Genomic DNA, 20843 nt, shown 5'->3' on the forward strand with positions numbered 1-20843 from the left:
GCGAACTTTTCGCAAGCTAATGCAATTAGTTAGATGCTGAAATATTAAAAAATATATATATATATATATATATATATATATTTCAGAGCTTTCATCATCACATGACCTGGTAAGCCCTCAATCCACAGAGCCACAACCTTTCTTGATCGTTTTCAGCTCTGAATGGTGCGCAAGGACTTTATCATGAATGCCAACAATTATGCACATTCACAATGGGGTGGTTTTGTTGCACCCACCTTGCACCTTGGAAATTAATGGGAACGAAGAACTTGAGAATACTGATATCTACTGGAAGGAGACTGGAGGTATGACACCTGCTTTGTTCCCACTGTAAACTGGCTGGAAGTTTCCCTGTTAACTAACTCATCACTTCAGGTCATGCAACCCCACCCTTGCCTTCAGCCCTTTACTATTTCCCATGTTTACCAGGTTACTTGCATTCATCCAATTAACCATTTCTTGTAATTCTCAGCAAATCCAAGCTTTCTGTCTGCTTCCATGCCCACATGGCCATTCCACTTTGTCTTATCCAGCTCACCCGACCCATGAACTTCAAACTATGTATAAAAGTGCAAAACCACGTAACACTTTCCCTATTTCTCTATTCATTTCCTAAAGCTCTACACATTTTGTGACCATGTACATTGTACATGTGAGTGTTAGGGAATGGATTACTACTGGGAAACTCACATCACCACGGGAGAACACAAAAGAGCGGGAGGTGTGCGAGCGCATGCAAACAAGTACGAAGAGTAGGAACAGCACGAACAGGCATGTGGCTGCCACCGATGCGAGGACAGCGAGGAGGAGGCCCTGGGGATTATGACCCTCATTCTCATTCAGATCTGCTGAGACACAAAAATACATACAGTCGTATTTATTTATACATCAGGCACAGGACTAAATGTATTTTTTCTGGATAATACTTGAGAGTATAAATTGCAGTGAATATTCTTGCCTTATCCACTGCTTGGAATATAATTAAAAAATTCTGTTTCAAACTATCTTCCATTGATGATGTAAATTAAACAATGACACAAACAAACTTAAAACAATGGGTGGATAAACATGTCAAAGGAGGTGTTTTAAAATTAGAATCAATTAATTATTGAGATCCAAGAAGAAAAAGCATGCATCTGAGTTTGAAAAACATGTTATTGTTGGGCGTAAAGAACAAAGTGAAGACAATAGTGAAGACAATAAAAGTAAAGACAATAGTGAAGACAATAAAAGTGAATGGCAAGTCGAATGCTACGATCTATACATTTTTGAGTTGAGTCAGAATTTTTACACACGAACCCCACAAAGGGATTTATTCCCGTTTATAAATTTATACATGAGGTTCATCTCTAATACACCTATACCTATAACTTCACACACACACACACACACTAAAAAAAAACAAACGCGATTGTTGTTGATGCGATATCATGGGACACAGATGAGGTGCAGATGCTGAATAATGTCACGCTGCATTGTCGTGAATGTTTTTTACATTGGGATCCAACATGGAAGTAGCAATCTCAATGTCAGGTATGTCCACCTTGGGCAGCAATCATTGCAGGGAGTGTGTTTGTAGTTCCCTGTGTAGTTTGAAACTGATTGTATAGCTGGGTCTTGTGAATGTAGCGGTCCTCATGAGTGAGAGTCGTTATCCTGGGACACCAACTTCTTGGCTTATCTTTTGTTGATTCACTGGTTTGGTAACATCTTCTGAGGTCCGAAACCGGTTTGAGGTCTGCTGCATGTATGTTGGTTCGATTGGCAGTTGCTATTTCCACTTCTTCAACGCGAAGTTTTCCTGACCGGATCCGTCATGTTTTTCTGTTATATTTTCATCCTTGTGCTGCTGTTTGTGTTTTCAACTAATTTTCCGTGTTTAACCGTACCTTGTTGTGCTGCATTGTTGAATCCGTGTTTGCGTGGCTCAGGTCCACTCCCCGGATAGCTGGCATGTAAATTCTGTCTGTCAAAACTGCGTTCCCCATTTTGCTTCTTTTCTCCTAAGTGTTATCCTTTCAGTCTCCTCCTCAAATTTCTACTATTTCCCATCCTCACTTCAAAAAATAAAAGCATTTTTTTTTTTAACTCCAAAGCATGTATCTCAATCTGTTTGTGATTCCTTCTGCCTGTATTTCCTGTACTTCATTGTTTATCTCTTAATACACAATATCTGCAAACTGAATCTTTCTCCCAACGCCTCCAAACCTGTCCCTAACTGTCCAGACCTCAAATATCCAAAAGGTCTCCGCTCCAACCTGACAAATCTCTCAATTCAGGCCACTGCTGATAAACTAGACATCAACGGTTTAACACAATCCTTCCTCCCACAGGATTTTCCTGACTCCTTAGGACTCCTGGGACTTCTTCCACAGAAACCTGCTCTCTTATGCACAGATTCATCCCATGTTGTCTTCAGTTATCCTACTCTTCTCCCTGCCCATGGTACACTGACTCCTGTGGTGAGGCAGTTGCTCTGAAGCAACTTGCATTCTCTTCCTGAGAAGCAAACCTGACTGAAGGCAATCTCAGATCATTCCATAAAGCCACAACAAGTGTTAGTCCACTCTTAAGAGAGCCAGAAAACACCATCTGACAATTTTTTTTTTAAAAAGATTGAACTTTCAAACTTGCTTCCACTCCTCTCAAACCTGGCCATGCCTTGTAAAGTCTGTTTCTGGCGTTTCCTTTCCCTCACTTCAAACAGAAACACAGCCGGTTCTGCTTGTGAGAAGGGCGAAGACTTGAATTTTGTGTTTGCTTCCAAATTTTGTGTCCCCAACCCCTTGCTTTCTGTACCCACCTTACCCAGTTGCACCCAATTGTTCCTGGACTCTATGTGGTTTTGCACCTGAGAAGGTGGAGACGTTTCTGGCCCACTCCAACTCTGATTCTGCAACTGGACCGGATGGCAGGAGCTCATGTGTCCTAAAATCCTGCTCTGTTGCTCTTGCACATTCTCTTTCTGCCATTTTCATTTGCCCTTGGTCATCTTTCATCTGCTTGGAAGTCAGGCAACATCACTGCCTTACAAAAACAATGTGCAAAATCTGATCCCTTTAACTACAGACCTATCAACTTATTTACAATCATCAGCAAGGTCATGTAATCCGTTGTTTCCTCCCATGACCTCATCTCAGATCACCAATACAGATTCAGACCATGCCACTCTGCCTTGGACATGCTGTTTTTACTTTCCCAACAATGGCTGGAGGCCCTCAATGTCAGACATGAGATCAGGGCTGTCTCTCTGGACATATATCGAGCTTTTGATGCAGTTTGGAATCCTGTCTTGCTCTCCAAAATCTCTACCTTCGGCATCCAATGCCAACTCCACTCTTGAGCTGTTGACTTCTTATACTCTCCTCGCCATCGTGTGGCTCTCAATGGAATCTTTTCATCTTCTCTCCCTGTCAAGGCTGGAGTGCCCCAAGGTAGTGTTCTGGGCCCAGTCCTATTCCTAATCTTCATCAACAATCTCTCTGACTCCCTGGAAAATCCTCTTTATATATTTGCTGACTACTTCACCCTCTACCAAGACATCTCTCACCCTTCAGATAGGTAGGCAGCAGCCTCTTTCCTCTCTTTAGACCTTGATAGAATTACAAGCTGGTCAAACTCTGTCTGTCTCTCTGTCTCTCTTTCTCTCTTCCCCCTCCCCCACTCCCCTAAAGGACCATCTGTCAAACCCTCTTATCTACTTTCTTATCAATCCTCTTGAAGAAGTTCAGTCACTCAAACTCTTGGGTGTCAATATATCAGAAATCATCTTTCTTGGGCAAACTACATTTCAAAGTTGGCCTCCAAAGCCAGCTGCCGACTGGGCATTCGCCATTGTGCAAAGTCCTTCCTTGGTACACCTGAACTCTTTTCCACCTACAAGGCTTTCATCCACAGGTTGATAGAGTATTGTTCTTCCCTCTGGGCCACCATCCCTGCCTCACACCTTGCTCAGCTAGACGTCATGGAAACCAAGGCCTTTGAGATCACTGACATCTCTCATGATGAGGCTGAGTCTTTGGGCTTATCATGTTGTGATTACAGACAGGTCGGTGGTCTCTCTATCCTCTACCGCCTCCTGTCTAGTCTTGCACCATCCACCCTTTCCGTGTTTTGTGCCCTCCAGGTTTCTGCAAAGGGCATGTGGTCTAACAGCAACCCCTTTGTGTGAAACTCCCAAAATCCAGAATCACTGTTCACCTCCACTTATTTGTTCCTCTTTTTTCCCCACCTGTGGAACCAACTTCCACAATCTCTTCAATGTCATTCATCTCTCCAAGTCTTTGAAACAGCTCTTCACCACCATCTCAGATCATCTCACATCTAAAACCATGATCTTTTCTACCCTCCCCCCCCCACCGGTTAACCTCCACCAATGTCCCCCTCCCCACTCTGTGTCTCTAAGTACACCTCCTTCCAAATTTTCAATTTCTCCTTCCTGAAAGTTTGCTTCTGTATCCATCTTGTCCACCACAACCACTCATTCTTTCGCACATCCCTTGTTTCTCCATCTCCGTCTGTTTTGCTCTTCAGTCCTGCTGTTGGTTTGTCCCCATTTTCTGCTGTTCCTTTTGTATCGCTACATTATGTGTTCTAGCTCTTCCACGAGCCTTGACTTTTTACACAAGAAAAACAGTACCTATCCTCACCTTAAATGGCCTTGCAATATGGCTAATAGAAGACCTTGCTTGAAGGTATCCAATGATTTGATTCCTCTATTTTTCTGATAGACATGACATTACAATGAATTGTTAAATAATGTAATCAGTGTGTTTTTTGGATGGTCCACATGGTCCACCCTAACATTTAAGCAAACACTGGTGTCTCAGAACGACTGTTTCACATTTGCTCAGAATGCTTCGTGTCACCTCTATAAAGATAAGTGTTCCTGAGTTGCACGTGCTGAACGATTATTGCATTAGGCATTTTTGTAACTTGAAATCAAGTGTTCTGCACATCCCACGAGCCAAAAAGACAGTTGGAATGAATGTTGGAACTCTAACCCTATTCTTATAGTATGCTTATATTTTTCAGCCTTTTGCTAATCACCTAAATGAATTGCAATGCAATCCTAAGCCCATTCGGATATGTGTATTGTGAAGATGATGTGGGTGTAACAAATGCCAATATACGATGACAAAGGCAGTGCAGCCATCTATCCATCCATCCATCCATTGGGACCATACTCTGTGCAAAGCGTTGGTGTTGCCGAAGCAGACTCCTTGGCTATTGGACACAAACCTGGACGGGTCACCATTCCGACACAGTGTACCAGCATGCTGGCACTCATTTTGCCAACTTCGGAAGGACGACAGGCTGAGTCAACCTCACCTGGTATTAATTCAACAGCTGAGTGGGATTTGAACTCAGGATCATAGGAATCGAAGCTCACCACCCTAACGTTTAAGCCAACACCAGGCATATTGCAACCACAAAGTGATTTAAAAAAAAAACAGTCAATGGTGAAACTGAACTTACTGCCTGGTAGAGTCCGAACTTCACGTATCAGATTCGGGGAACTTTCACCCATGTTGTTCCTCGCTGCCACCTCAACAAGAAAAGGAGTATTGGGATGCAGATTTGCTATAACATATTCACTGAAAGAGCCATCTGTCACGTCCAGCTCCACCTTGCCAGCATATCCCTTTTCCAGATACACCTTGTGCTTCAGCACAACATGTGTGATGCCATTTCCATCCACCAATGACCAACGGATGTGGATTGAAGTTGCAGTTACATTGCTCACGATCACCTTCATCGGAGCAGGGGGAAGAGCTGGTAATGGGAAGCAAATGTGAAAGTTGGCAGAGGTTAGAGAAAAACGATTAAAAAAAATACAACAATTATACAATCAACATGTTACAACAGGAAATACAAGACAAATTTTGACTTTGGAAAGGAATGAAAACTCCTTGAGTTTCATGAAAAATACAAAGTAATCTTTTTAGAGGTTCTTATGCAATCAATCGGTATATCTTCTTCTTCTTCTTCTTTTGGCTGCTCCCGTTAGGGGTCGCCACAGCGGATCATCCGTATGATGCGCATAGTGATTTGGCACATACTTTACGCCGGATGCCCTTCCTGATGCAACCCTGGTCGCCTCTTACGACACAGGGATATCAATCTATCGGTATATAGGGGGTCCAAAATGATGTTCAACCTTTTATTCAACTACAATAATTTTTTTATTGAAGGATTGTGTTTGTATTTCTGGAATAATACACAGCGTTAGTTAAATTTTTGTTTATTATCGTGAAGAAAGTGCTTCAGCAAGCAATGAGGAGTGATATCATTAGTAGTTGATGAAGTGCTCAATTCAACTTCTGACATTTGGAAATGACATTACTTCCCCCAATTAATGCCAGGGTACCAGCGTGTTTGTATGAAGTTAAGTAAAGTCTTGTCTTGTGTATTTAGTATGTACTAAACGACCCGTGAACCCATTGGGTTCCCGTTGTGACAGTGGTTGATGAAAAAAAAAAAAAAGACAAAATTTTAATATTATTTAGTGGTCAAACTTTAACTTGAAGAAAATTTGAGCATTTACCTGAAGAGTCATCGTTCAGCCACCGGTTTCTCGAGGTATATCAACACATTCTCCATGGTTTGTCCTTGTGCTTTATGGATCATCAAACCAAAACTTGACTGTATCGGGAATTGATTTTTGAATAATTTTTTCGTTGCCTGATTTGAACGAAACTTGATACTGCACACCGGAGGTGAATGGTGAGTAAGGTGGCCTGAAAATGTTTGCGCTATCGTGTACTGTTTTGGCTGTATTTCGGGAACATAGATACATATATGTTTATATACATATATATATATATATATATATCCAACATGAGAGTTTTAGTAATATATCTATAGATAGATGTACATGCGTATGTGTGATTTGTGTATTCAGCTCCATGAGTGTTAAACTCACTAAACAATGACCAAAAAAGCACTTTTGCGAATTAACTTCAGATTTATTTCAGGATGGGAATTTTCAAGTGGGTACAACCAAAAGTTTTCAGTTGGGAAGATGCGTCTGTGTGGCCATTAGACTCTCATCGAGAAACAGCAATCTCATTCATAAAATTGTGTTTATCAAAACAAGGGAGCATTGTAAAAACCCACTCGCATATACCAGCAATATAAAAGCAGTCTGAAAACCTACACTGAAAGAGTTTTAAAACCACTTATATCAAAGGGTCAGAGGGCTGGGAGGTTTAGATTGGGTTTGAACCTCGACCCAGGTATAAACTGCTACATGGATATTTTGCATGAAGGGAAATTCATCGATGTGTATGTCATTCATCAGAAACATGCTGAGACTTCACCAGCACTGCTGGTGAAGGATCTGTCTGCCAGCACTGCTCATTCGTGGACATTAAAGATCCAACGATTTCTTTCATGAATAGGTGAGTTAACACCTGCACCCTGAAGAAATTCTAAACATCTGCCCTAACCAGCTCCAGTCGAATGGCCAGACCAACTGGTTCATGAAAGATTTGGGCTAAAAACACAAAATGTGGGATTCATTGAGGCCATTTAAAGAGGTAGTAGTCATTATATTAAAGAGGTAGTAGTCATTATATTATATCGACCTTTTCTCCAACAACCTCATTTCAGGTCATCAGTTTGGTTTCAGACCAGGTCGCTCGACTTTGGACATGCTGCTTCGACTCACCCAACAATGAATGGAGGCCTTCAATGTCAGATATGGATCAGGGCTGTCTCTCGAGACATATCATGATTTTAATACAGTCTGTCATCCTGACATACTCTCCAAAGGCTCTGCTTATGGGATCCAAGGGCAACTCCATACATGGCTTATTGAATTCCTCTACTCGTGTTGCCAATGTGCAGCTCTCAGCAGAATCCTTTCGTCTCCTCTCCATGTCAAGGCTGGAGTACCCCAGGGCAGTGTTCTGGACTCAGTCCTTTTCCTCTGCATAAATGATCGCTCTCTGGAAAATCTCTCTGGAAAATCCCCTTTATCTATTTGCTGATGACTCCACCCTCTGCCGTGACATCCCTCATACTTCAAAAAGGCAACCTGCAGAATCTTCCCTCTGTTCAGACCTTGACAAAATCACAAGCTGGACAAACACTTGGAATATGTCTTTCAATTCTGCCAAATCACACACTCTCATTATCTCTCTCCGAAAGGACGTATGGCAAAACCTCCTTTCTACTTTCTTCACAATCATCAAGAAAGTTCAATCATTCAAACTTCTGGGTCTCACTATTAGCCACGATCTTTCTTGGGCAAACCGCATTTCAAAGTTTGCCTTGAAAGCCATCCGCCGAGTGGGCATCCTCCATCATGCAAAGTCCTTCCTTGGCACACCTGAACTCATATCCACCGACAAGGCTTTCATTGGCAGGTTGAAGGAGTACTGCTCTCCCCTCTGGGCAGTCTCCCCTGCCTCACATCTTGCTCAGCTTGATGCCGTGGAAACTAAGGCCTTCAGGATTATTGGAATCTCCTGTGATAAAGCTGAGTCTATGGGCAAATCACTTCGCCATCATAGACAGGTCGGTGGTCTCTCTGTCTTCTACCACCTCCTTTCTGGTCTTGCACCCTCTGCTCTTTCAGAGCTTTGTCTCCACCCCAGGTTTTTGCAGGGCACACAAGGTCCATCATCAACCCCCTTCTAGTGGACCTACCTGAATTCAGGATCACTGCTCACCTCCACTCATTTGCTCCTTTTTCCCCACCTGTGGAACAAACTTCCACATTCTCTTCAATCTCATTCCTCCTTCCAGGTCTTCAAGGCAGCTGTTCACCACCTTCTCAGAACATCCCCAATCCTAAATGATCTTTTCTACCCTTGTTAACCTCCCCCCTCACTCTCACTCCACCCAAAGCCTTCCTCCTTCTAAATTTCCAGTTTTCCCTCCAGAGAGTTTCCTTCTGTATCCATCTTGTCCACTGCATACATCATCTCCACCTTCCTACCCCCCCCCCATTCCTCTCACACTCATTGTTTGTCCAAGTCTTCCTCTATCTTGGCCTTAAACTCTGCAGTTGGTGTTTTCACTCTCTCTGCTATTCCTTTGTCCTGTTGCATATCTGATCCATACAGTGTACAAGCATTAGCTCTTCCAGGAAGCCTCGACTATGTATACAAAAAAAAATGAAATCGTGAAATTAACTCACAGGCTGACCTAATATAAGTTAAGGGCCTGGCTGATTCTAACTTGTGGTTCACCGATGTCGTATTGCAAGTGAATAATTCCGAATGCCAGTTTGTATTTTCAATTACCACCGGTAGTGACCTCACCTCGGCTATGCATGACCACAAACTCTGGTGAGCTCCATTCTCCAAGTGTTTTGGAGTGGGCACACACTCGCACCCTGTAGCGAGCACCCTCCGACAAATCTTGAACAAGCATGGATGTGCTATTTCCACGGACCTCAGCACGCTTTGGTGACTCGAGTGTCAGGACACTTGACTGCCAGTGTCGCCATTCCACCAGGAAGCCAGAAAGAGGTGAACTCTTTCTGGCTGGAGGCTTCCAGGAAACTGTAAATGATGTTGGAGAAACGAGGACGACCCTCACAGATTGCGGTGCAGCAGGACCTGATCGGTAGAACCATTATCCACAGCAAGTTACTGACCAAGAAAATAAATCATACATATAAATTGCTCTTCTTTTTCATATATTCAAAATTTGATCATGAAAAAGCTAAACAATAGAGAATAGATGTCTCCTGTAAAAACAAAGGAGTGGAAGGGAATAAGATATTTAGACAAACAAATACAAGAAAGAAGTGCAATAATTGCCAGAATGTATGATATTATGGATATGCTGATGATGATCCACGACTTTTTTTTTTTTTTTTTTGTATACCTTGGTCGAGGCTCGTATGAGAGCTAACACACAACTCACAGCAAGGAGGCATGAGACAAGAGGGGCGGGAGTGGAAGGGACAAAACAGTGGGGAACAGACACATTAGGTCAACTGTGGAAGGGAGAGGGATGGGGATGGGACGGGGAACATGGCGAAGAGAAGATGGACATTTCAGGGACTTTCAGGAAGGAAAGCAGGAGAAATGAAGGAAGTGGGCTTGGGTGGATTATCGGGGGTAGAAAAGATCGAGGATTTGGATGGGGGAAGATAAGAGGTGCTGGTGAACAGCTGTTTTGAAAGCCTGGAGGGAAGAATGGGAAAGAATAGAGTGAGGAAGTTTATTCCAAAGGCGGGAAAAAAGAGGAATGAAAGAGTGAAGATGAGCAGTGATTCGTGATTTTGGTAGTTTTACCAGAAGGGGGTTGTTGGTGGACCTTGAGCGCCCTTGGAAATGTGGTGGGGACAAATCGCAGAGAGAGCAGGGGGGGGCAAGGCTGGAGAGGAGTCGGTAGAAGACAGAAAGACCACCGACGAACCTGCGGTGATTGAGTGAGAGGCCCAAAGACTCAGCTTCATTGCGGGAGATGCCGATGATCTTAAATGCCCTGGTTTCGACAGCGTGAAGCCGAGAAAGGTGGGAGGCAGGAGCACCAGCCCAGAGGGGAGAGCAGTACTCCATCAGGCTACGGACAAAAGCTTTGTAAGTGGTCAGGAGCTCAAGAGGGCCGAGGAAGGACTTAGCACGACGGAGGATTCCCAGTCGGCGACTGGCTTTTGAGGCGAGGTTGGAAATGTGACTTTCCCAGGAAAGGTCATGGCAGATAGTGAGACCTAGAAGCTTGAAAGAAAAGACTTCTTCCAGAGGATTGTTGAGAAAGTGGATGGGGGGGTTTTGTAAACGGTCCTTTCGAAGAGACATCGTGAGAGTGTGAGATTTGTCTGGATTGAAAGACATGTTCCACGTGTTGGACCAGTTTGTGATTTTATCCAGATCTGCAGTGAGTGAAGAAGCTGCTGCTTGCCGGTCTGAGGGATGACAGATGGTACGGCAGAGGGTGGAGTCGTCGGCAAAGAGAAATAGAGGATTTTCCAGAGAGTCCGAGAGATCATTGATGAAAACCAGAAAAAGAACAGGGCCCAGAACGCTACCTTGAGGAACTCCAGCCTGCACAGGAAGAGGGGATGAAAGAACTCCATTTAGGGCCACACGTTGACTGCGACAGGAGAGGAAGTCTGCGAGCCATGAGTGGAGATGGACTTGAATACCATGGGAAGAGAGTTTGGTGAGTAGGGCAGGGTGCCAGACTGTGTCAAAAGCACGTGATATGTCCAGGGATACGGCTCGGATTTCCTGTCTGGCATTGAGGACCTCCATCCATTGATGGGAGAGCAGAAGCAGCATATCCAGGGTAGAGTGACCTGGTCTGAAACCAAATTGATGATTGGAAATCAAGCCATTGGAGAAGAGGAAGGATTTCATATCTGAGGCGATGATGGATTCCATCACCTTGCTGATGATTGGGAGAAGGCTGATTGGTCTGTAGTTACAGGGATCTGTTTTTGCACCTTTTTTATCCAGGGCAGTGATGTTAGCAGATTTCCAAGCAGATGGCAGATGACCTTGGGCAAATGAGAGGGTGAATAGAACAGAGAGTGGGTGAGCAAGAGCAGAAGAGCAGGCTTTGAAGACACGTGGGCTGATGCCATCTGGACCGGTTGCAGAATCTGGCTCGAGGTTTGAAAGCAAGCTCTCCACCTTGTCAGGAGAAAAGGATACAGAGTCCAGGGACAGTTGGGTGCGACTGGGTAAAGTGGGTAGAGATAGTGATGGGTTTAGGACACAAGATTTAGCTGCAAACACCGAGTTTAGACATTCAGCTTTATCACGTGTGGAATCAGCAGTGCGGCCATTTGAGGTAAGGGAGGGGATGGAGGGGGAACATACACCAGAAACAGATTTGATTAAACGCCACCAGGATTTTGAGGAGGGAGAGAGGTTTGAGAGTTCAGACTTGAGATGAGAAAGATGTTGTTTTCTGGCTCTCCTGAGGGTAGATACACACTTGTTCCGAGCTTTGTGGAAAGAACTGAGATTGCCCTCAGTTGGGTTTGCTTTCCATGAGGCAAAGGCAAGTTGTTTCAGGACAACTGCCTCGCCACAAGCTTTAGTAAACCAAGGGCGGGAGGAAGGGTAAGACAACTGAACACGAGAGGGGATAAATCTGTGCATGAGGGAGAGCAAGTTTCTTTGAAAGAATTCCCAGGATGAGTTGATGTTTGAGAAAGTAGTGATAGGAGACCAGTCTGTAAGTTTGATGGCTGCTCGGAGACCCTGCCAGTCGGCTTGAGTGAAATGCCAGACTCGACGGCGGTGAGGTGGTTCTCTGATAACAGCCAGAGAGATGTACACTTTGACAAGGACGTGGTCAGAAGAACCAATTGGAGCGAAGGAAGAGCAGCAGATATTGTCAGGGAAATTTGTCAAAATCAGATCCAGAAGAGATGGAGTACCATTGGTTGAGATCCGGGTCGGGAAGTTGACCGATTGAGTCAGTCCCAATGAGTCGCAGAAAGCTTTTGCTGAGGTGCCATGGCAGGTGAGAGAGGTACCCACACCTAGCCAACTGGCGTGATGACAATTGAAGTCACCACATAAGAGGAAGAGAGAGTTTGGATGAGAAGATAGAAAAACATTGGAGGAAACCGCAAGATTGGATGAACACAGAAAGGGTAATTATTTTGGCGAATGGAAAATTTGAACTTCACTATTTCAATAAAGATTCGGTTATTAGTTTAACATAAGCAATCCAAGGAATGCGGATGACAGGTCAGGTAGGGTCATAAAAGAAGAACTTTAGGGTAGAGAGTTACTCAAACCATTCCCGAAATTCATCAATATTTCTTATCAGTTATGAAGTGCCTGCTGTTGAAAGAGTCCGTAAGTTAGAAGAGAAGAGGATTGTCTCCCTCTCTCACATGATGGCTCAATCACATACAGGTATACCTCACTTAGCGTTGTAGATGTGTTCCAGAAGAACACAATGTTAAGCGAAACGATGTTAAGTGGGGTCTAATTTCTCATTGAATTGCATGTATGAATGGGGGGATGCGTTCTGTCGACATTATAACTGCAATCATAACTTCCATTTGCATCATCGATAGCATAATGCAGATGGATATCCAGAATATAGATGCTAAAATAATATATACTGTATCTGAGAAACATTCCACAGGTCGTAAATAAATGAACAAAAAAAAAAAGTTAACACTCACTAGTCTTATCTCGGAGCTAATGTCGGTCACGTTGATGCCACTGAATGCCTTTGCTCTGATGTGGTATCAGTCGGGTCGGTAGGGGGATGCTCGGGGTGGGGGAGAGGTAGTGGGGTTATTAGTGTCACCCCCAGAATGTGGTGAAGGTTCAGGCTGAGTTGAGAGAAAGCCTGGTGTTGGCTTAGTGGTTGGGGTGGCAGCTTGGGATCCTAGGGTCCTGAGTTCAAGCCCCATTGGCCGCTGAATGAATATACACCAGGAGGTTGACTCAGCCTGTCATCCTTCCGAGGTCGGCAAAATGAGTACCAGTGTACTGGTAAGGGGGACAAGAGAGAGAGAGAGAGAGAGAGAGAGAGAGAGAGAGAGAGAGAGAGAGAGAGAGAGAGAGAGAGAGAGAGAGAGAGAGAGAGAGAGAGAGAGAGAGAGTGGTCTGGTCATCTTCTTCTCCTTGTAGAGCTCATTGCAGCATGAAAAGCATTCAACGCCATTGTTTTCACTGCAGTGCTGCGTTCCAAGTCAGGATCATTTCTATACGCAACATCTAGAGCCTCATTAACTTTATTCAGGATGTTTGAAAGAATTTTACACGTGAAAACCCTTTCGAATTGGTCCTCTTCTGTTGCTTCTTCAGCCCGTCGTTGGTCAAGCTCCATCAGGTCCTCATTGGTCAAACTCTCCCTATGAGAGTTCAGCAACTCCTCAACATCTCCTGCGGTGATTTCATGGAATCCCACTTCATTGGCCATCTCAGCGATTTCATAGTGCAGTGTGGGTAGCTCGGGTTCGAATCCCATGAAGTCCTTGATGCACTCCGGCCAAACCTTCCTCCAAACACCATTCATATTCCATTTGTTTTGGTCCTCTATCCACACGGACAAGTCTCTCCATTCGCTCCATCGTACTGCTTCTACTACGTGTCACCTTGGTTGAAATCAAATGCGTCACATCTTGGCCACAAGCTCTAATTTTGTCCGCAAGTCTAACAATCGTTCTCACTGTGGTCGGAGCAAGTGCCATATCAGGTGCAATATCCATGGCCCGCTCACCTGAATTAAAGTGCCTCATCACCTTATCATAATTAAATTAAACTAGTGCGGGCCCGTAGGTGCGTGCCAGTATGTGCAGCTTCGTTCCTTCGCTCTCGTAAACGACGACTAGATTGGGGCATTGTTTCAATTAGATCGGACCAACCGTATCATAAATGGTCATAACTTGGGAAACACCTGGGAAACATACTCAGGTCCCCAGCGTCAATTGTGAAGTCATATCAAACGAAGAAGAAGAATTGTGACACCCCCTCTCTCACCTCCCCTCTCTCGCCCTCCTCTCTCCCCCCGAGACTCGCACCTCCTCTCTTGCCCCCTCTCTCCCCCCCTTGATATCAAACCAATAATATTAATATCAAGTTTAATATCAAACCTTGAAAAGGCACATACTCAGGTCCCCAGCGTCGATTGTGATGTCATACCAAACGAAGAAGAAGAAGAATTGTGACATCAATCGTGCAATAAATAAATAAACATTAATTGTGACGTCATTCGTGGCGTCATAGCACCGTGTCCTGTTATTGGTTGACAGACGTTATTGGTCGTTATTGGTTGACAGACATTGGTCATTTTATCACGTTATTCTTTTTATTACTGCCAATTATTGTGCTATTATTATTATTATTATTATTATTATTATTATGCTGTTATCATTATTCTGAGATATCTTTGGGAAAAAAATGGCATGATAAGGTGGAACGACACTTCAGCTGCGATATATACACCTTTCCAACACTGAAAAGAGCAATAAAATGGCCGCAACTTTGGAACCGCTCGTCCGATTGATATCAAACCTCGAAAAGGCACATCCGCGGGTCCCCGGCAATATTCCTGGCAAGTTTCAATCAGATCGGACGGGCGGTTGTCGAGAAACGGTGGTCACACACAAAAACACACACACACACACACACACACACACACCTGGAATTATAGATAAATATCACCTTATCATAATTAAATTAAATATCACTTTATCATAGTTAATAAGATATCACCTTATTATCATAATTAAGTTAAATATCACAGTTAAATGAAATATCACCTTATTATCATAGTTAATTAAATATCACATTATCAGAATTAAATGAAATATCACCTGATTATCATAATTAAAGTGCCTTATCATTTTTTGCTAGAGTGTTATTCTTTTACAAGACACTTTGCTTTCAGACGCAACATGAACATTAGCTGGGCGTTTTGACGCCATATTTAACACTGCAGTCACTTTGGAACAGGAAAAAGGAAGTACAGTACAATAATACAATGACGTGCCGGGAGGTGAATGGAAATACAGTGTGTGCTGTGTCACGTGATTGGGTTTTCGTATATCATGCCTCGCCCGCTAGGGGTGGGAAGAGTGTGCTTCTGGTCGCGCAATAAAGTGGAGTAGATGCTGGCCCGCGTGCTTCTTGCGTCCCACCGCACCTGGTACACTCTAGTTGGCGACGAGGATGGTTGAATACAGACTTATGCCCGTTTTCGACGGCGACGACTTCGAATTGTTTTCGGAGCAATTGGAATGCTATTTCCACGCGAACGATGTGGTCGACGAGAGCAAGCAGAAGTCGATCTTGCTCGTTTCGCTTTCGCCAGAGCATTATCGGCTGCTGGGTGATTTAGTGGCACCGAACAGGCCCAGGGATGACGGGCTGGCGTTTCGGGACATTGTGGAGAAAATGAAAGCACACATGGCACCGGAGAAGTCGTTGCAGCTCGCTCGATTCCAGTTCGATCGCCTCTCGAAAGGGGCAAAGGAACGCGTCGCTGATTTTGTGGCGCGGATTAAGCATTCTTCCGTGGCCTGCAAGTTCCCGGCGGGGGAGCGGTCAGCTCGGCTCAGAGATCGTTTTATTGCTGGTTTACGAGATGCGAAAATGGTTTCAGCGGTTTTACGGCTGAAGGATGAAGCCATTACATTCAACTCGGCGGTCAGCACGGCTACAGCGGTCGAGCAGACTCGCGGGGATGTTCGAGCCATCACCGGCCACGCAGGGTCGCGAGCACCCCGGGACGCGCGCACGACCTTCGATGCGGGTCGGACGTCGCCACGCGGCTGCGTGTGCGGCGGGGTGACCCGGCGGACATGCTTGGGATGTGGAGGTCGACACCTGCGCCGTGCGTGCCCGTATAAAGGCAACGTGTGTTTAAATTGTCACAAGGTGGGTCATTTGGCGCGTGTGTGCCGTGGGGCGTCGGCCACCGTTAAAGTCGTGGACGGCGATGTGCGAGGCGACTCGGGGCGGAACCAGCGGCCGTTGTTGAGCCTGTTTTCAATTGGCCCGGCGACGGCGCGCCCGATGACGGTGGAAGTCAAAGTGAACGAAACGCCGATCACGTTCCAGGTCGATACGGGAGCAGCGGTGTCGCTCATCGGCGAACAGACCGCGCGTAGACTCAACGGCTTGAAGCTTAGCAGGTCAAACCTCTCGCTGTTCACGTACACCCGCGAGAAGATAACGCCAGTCGGGATGGCAGACGTGTCTGTGCGGTACCAAGGCCAGGTCGCCACGCTTCGGGTGTACGTCGTACGGGGGAGGGGGCCGTCTCTCCTCGGCCGAGATTGGATGACCCGCATCAGGCTAGACTGGGCCGCAGTTAACCTTGTGCAACCTGTGCCGAGCCAGTGGGAGGATCAGTTGGAGGAGATTCTTCAAAGACATCAAGGGTTGTTTAGCGACGACCTTGGAAAACTCAAGGGCATGGAGGCGAAACTCTTCTTGAAGGAGGGGGTGGTTCCTCGGTTTTGTAAACCGCGTCCGGTGCCGTATGCCCTGCGGGACAAGGTCAAGGGTGAACTGGATAGGCTGGAGGCCTGTGGAGTGATCGAACGGGTGTCGTGCTCAGATTGGGCCACCCCGGTTGTCACGGTGCTGAAACGGAATGGAGACGTCCGATTGTGCGGGGACTTCAAATCCACGGTTAACCCAGGGCTCAGCGTGGAGCAATATCCACTGCCGTCAATCGATGAGATATATGCGCGATTGGCAGGGAGTCAATACTTCACGAAGCTAGACCTGCGTGATGCATATTTTCACCTGCCGATGGATCCCGGGAGTAGCGAGCTTTTAACAATCAACACGTGTCAAGGACTCTATCGATATACCCGGCTCTGTTTTGGGATTGCTTCGGCCCCAGCTTTGTGGCAGAAAGCTATGCATCAGGTTTGCATTGGCCTGCCCGCTCAGACCTACCTGGACAATGTGCTCATTGCGGGGAAAACGGCGGACGAGCATCTTGCGAACATTGCCCGAGTGCTGACAAAGCTAGAAGCGTGCGGCCTGTGCTTAAACAGGGACAAGTGCGCGTTCCTCAAGCAGCGCTTGGAATACCTCGGGCACATCATCACGCCGGAGGGGCTGTTGAAAGGTCCTCGGAAGGTGGAGGCGATTCAGCGCATGCCACCGCCTCGCGACAAGACGCAGCTGCGCTCGTTCATTGGCATGGCCCAGTATTACCAAAGGTTCGTGCGCGGGCTCAGCTCACAACTTGCGCCGTTAACGCGGTTGCTCAAGAAGGACGAGCGCTGGGCTTGGGGGCCTGCACACCAGGCGTCGTTCGACCGCGTCAAGCGGCTGCTCACAGAGGATACGGTCCTCGTGCACTACGAGCCTGCGCGTCCGCTCCTATTGGCATGCGACAGCTCTGCATATGGCATTGGGGCAGTGCTCTCCCACAGGATGGACGATGGTTCCGAGCGGCCTGTTTGTTTTGCATCCCGGACCCTGTCCACAGCAGAGCGCGGATATGCCCAGATTGAGCGTGAGGCTCTCAGCCTCGTCTGGGGTGTGCGGAGGTTTCATCAATATCTGCTGGGGCGGCATTTCACTTTACAGACGGATCACAAACCGCTTCAATTCATCCTGAGACCCGAACGCGGGGTGCCGGTGCTAGCAGCCGCGCAAATACAGCGGTGGTGTCTGTTTCTGGGTGCTTACGATTATGATATTCAGTTCCGAAGCACCGAGAAGCATGCTAACTGCGACGGGCTCTCACGCTTACCATGTGCGGAGGGTCCAGCTGCGTCTGAGTTGGGCGACCGGGTCGATGTGTTCGCGCTGGACCAGGTCCAAAGCGGGCCGGTCACGGCCAGGCAGGACGCGGTGGAATCGGCTCGTGATCCGGTGCTTGCCCGTGTCGTCCAGGCGATTTCTACGGGGAATTGGAGCGATCTGCCTTCGACACCGGCATTTCAACCTTTCACGTCACGCGCAGCGGAGCTGTCGTTGGTCCAACGGTGCGTAATGTGGGGAATGAGGACCATGATTCCACCGAGGTTCAGGCAGCGGTGTTTGGAAGAACTGCATGTCAGTCACCTTGGCATCGTGAAGACCAAGAGTCTTGCTCGTAGCCTGTTGTGGTGGCCGGGGTTGGACAAAGAAATTGAGCAGTTGGTTAAGCGTTGCGCCACGTGCCAGACAGATGCTGATAACCCGCGTCGAGCTTCGGGTCTCTGGCCTGTGCCAGACCGAGCTTGGCAGAGGGTCCATGTAGATTTTGCGGGACCGGTTAATGGCAAGATGTTTTTGATTGTGATTGATGCATTCTCTAAATGGCCGGAGGTTGTAGTAATGCAGCATACTTCAGCAAACATTACAGTGGAGAAGCTGCGGACGATCTTTGCTAATAAAGGGTTGCCGGAGATCCTGGTCTCTGATAATGGTCCGCAGTTCATCGCGGGGGTATTTGTTGAGTTTATGCGCCAGAATGGTATTCGACATCTAAGGTCCGCACCGTATCATCCTGAGACGAATGGCCAAGCTGAGTCGTTTGTCAAGATGTTGAAGCGGGCTTTGCGCAGGGGGGGTGTTGCACCTGTGCAGACGGTGGTCGATGTCTTTTTGCTCCATTACAGGAACGCAGTTCATCCTGTCACGGGTGATTCGCCTGCCATTCGTCTCTATGGACGGGCTTTGCGGTCCAGGCTGGATTTGCTACGACCTGGAGGGTCGGGGAGTGGGGCGATGTCGCGTCCGACGCGGCTGCGCAGCTTCGAGGTGGGGCAGCGGGTAATGGTGCGTGATTATTTCCACGGTTCCAAATGGGTGCCGGCGGTGGTCTCTGTGGTGCTGGGGCCGGCGAATTGCATGGTGCGGACTGATGGTGGGGATGTGTGGAAGCGGCACGTGGACCAGATGCATGATCGCTGTTCAGCGTCACACCCCCCACACCTCCCCGAGCTGAACGATGCGGGACCCCCACCGGTAGTGTCGCCGGCACCTGACGTTGTATCGCCGGGGCTGGCTGGGCCGGCGCCGAGGGGGGCTTCGCCTGATGCTGTCCTACCCGGGGACGTCGAGCAGGCTGGGCAGTCGGGGGTAGCTGGTGTTGCGGAAAGTGCGAGTCCGGCGAGGGTGTCACCTCGACCGGGCCGGGAGGCGTCTGAGCCTGGGCTTTCTGATGGCGCTGCCCGTCCGAGGCGGGTCAGGGTGCGGCCGCGGTACTTGGAGGATTATGAGTGTTGATGGGTTTCCGATGGTTATGTTGTGATTATCCGTTCGTTATGTGACGGGTCATTTTACGAGGGGAGGAGTGTGCTGTGTCACGTGATTGGGTTTTCGTATATCATGCCTCGCCCGCTAGGGGTGGGAAGAGTGTGCTTCTGGTCGCGCAATAAAGCGGAGTTGATGGTGGCCCGCGTGCTTCTTGCGTCCCACCGCACCTGGTACACTCTACAGTGGAGCGCCGGATGTGGCGTCACTCAAATGGTGCGATGGGTTTAAAAAAAAAAAAAATTTGCAATGCATGATGCGTTTGTGTCGCTGAGATGTGTTTGCTTTACTTAGACGTATTTGTGCACCTTTTTAAGCGTTTTCATTAAAAGCAAATCGTTACATGTCCCAAAAGTAACATTCCTGAAAAGTGTATCCAGGCCTCATTCAGATGACGTCACCGGTCACGTGACTGTGGCAGCTCCGCCATATTGAGTGGCAAGAAAGTATTACCACGCCCATAACAACCGACAGTCTCCACTTCAACTACACCGTTGATTTTATTTGTCTGAAAATGGGTAAGAGTGGTTGTGCCCCGGGATGTACTCAGCGATATACTGAAGGCTCTGGAGGGCAGTTTTACCGCTTTCCCGCCGAAGTAGACCGACGGAATCTTTGGATATCGGTTCTAAGCAGAGAAAAATGGCAGCCTGGCGAACATGACTGACTGGTTGTGAAGCCTTCATTTTGTCTCCGGTATGTAACTAATTTCTGATACGTTATTTCAGTAGTTGGTATTAAATAGTCGGTGGTTCGGAAATATTGTCTGATTTGTATCATTAAAATGCATAATATCCCTTGTTTTATTGACAGGATGAGACAGGCGAGATCGCCTTTCTAACAGCTGTGTCGAACGCGCACAGTTCTGAGGTGTTTCCTCGAAACTTGTCTTATTACTATTACATCGCAGATTAAATAAAATGGTAAAATAAAATTAAATAAAATGGCAGTCAGGTTAAAAAAAAAAGTGACGCTGGTTGCTGAACAAAACAAGCAACAACGATAATACAATAATAGTGAAATGAAAGAAAACAGGCTTAACCCTTTACCTCACGATAATACAGTTCTTGTCGGCTTTCGTCGAGATGATGTCACTAACAAACCCGGCGACATAATCCGAGTAAGCGTCCCTACTCGTGAAGGCTTTCGGGCTGGCTTGAGTGTAAGGACTCGGCGTTTCAACAAGGTGAA

At 46.7% G+C, this 20843-nt stretch overlaps 1 protein-coding gene across 4 annotated transcripts in view; it reads right to left on the reverse strand.

Annotated features, from left to right (window-relative positions):
- Positions 1 to 20843, reverse strand: part of LOC147024172 (tyrosine-protein kinase receptor Tie-1-like) — a 145113-nt gene that overhangs the window by 59911 nt on the left and 64359 nt on the right. For 3 of the 4 annotated variants that reach the window (XM_085883826.1, XM_085883827.1, XM_085883824.1), the window contains exons 12-14: positions 9273 to 9572; positions 5479 to 5775; positions 691 to 848 (exon numbers count right to left, since the gene is read on the reverse strand). In XM_085883826.1, coding sequence (XP_085739952.1) covers positions 691 to 848; positions 5479 to 5775; positions 9273 to 9572 — 755 coding nt within the window. The remainder of the gene's footprint in view (positions 1 to 690; positions 849 to 5478; positions 5776 to 9272; positions 9573 to 20843) is intronic. The other variant, XM_085883825.1, reaches the window with a different exon arrangement.

This window comes from Eptatretus burgeri, chromosome 6 (assembly GCF_056783735.1).
Source record: "Eptatretus burgeri isolate ZD-2024b chromosome 6, Ebu_testis_v1, whole genome shotgun sequence".
Lineage (NCBI taxonomy): Eukaryota > Metazoa > Chordata > Myxini > Myxiniformes > Myxinidae > Eptatretus > Eptatretus burgeri.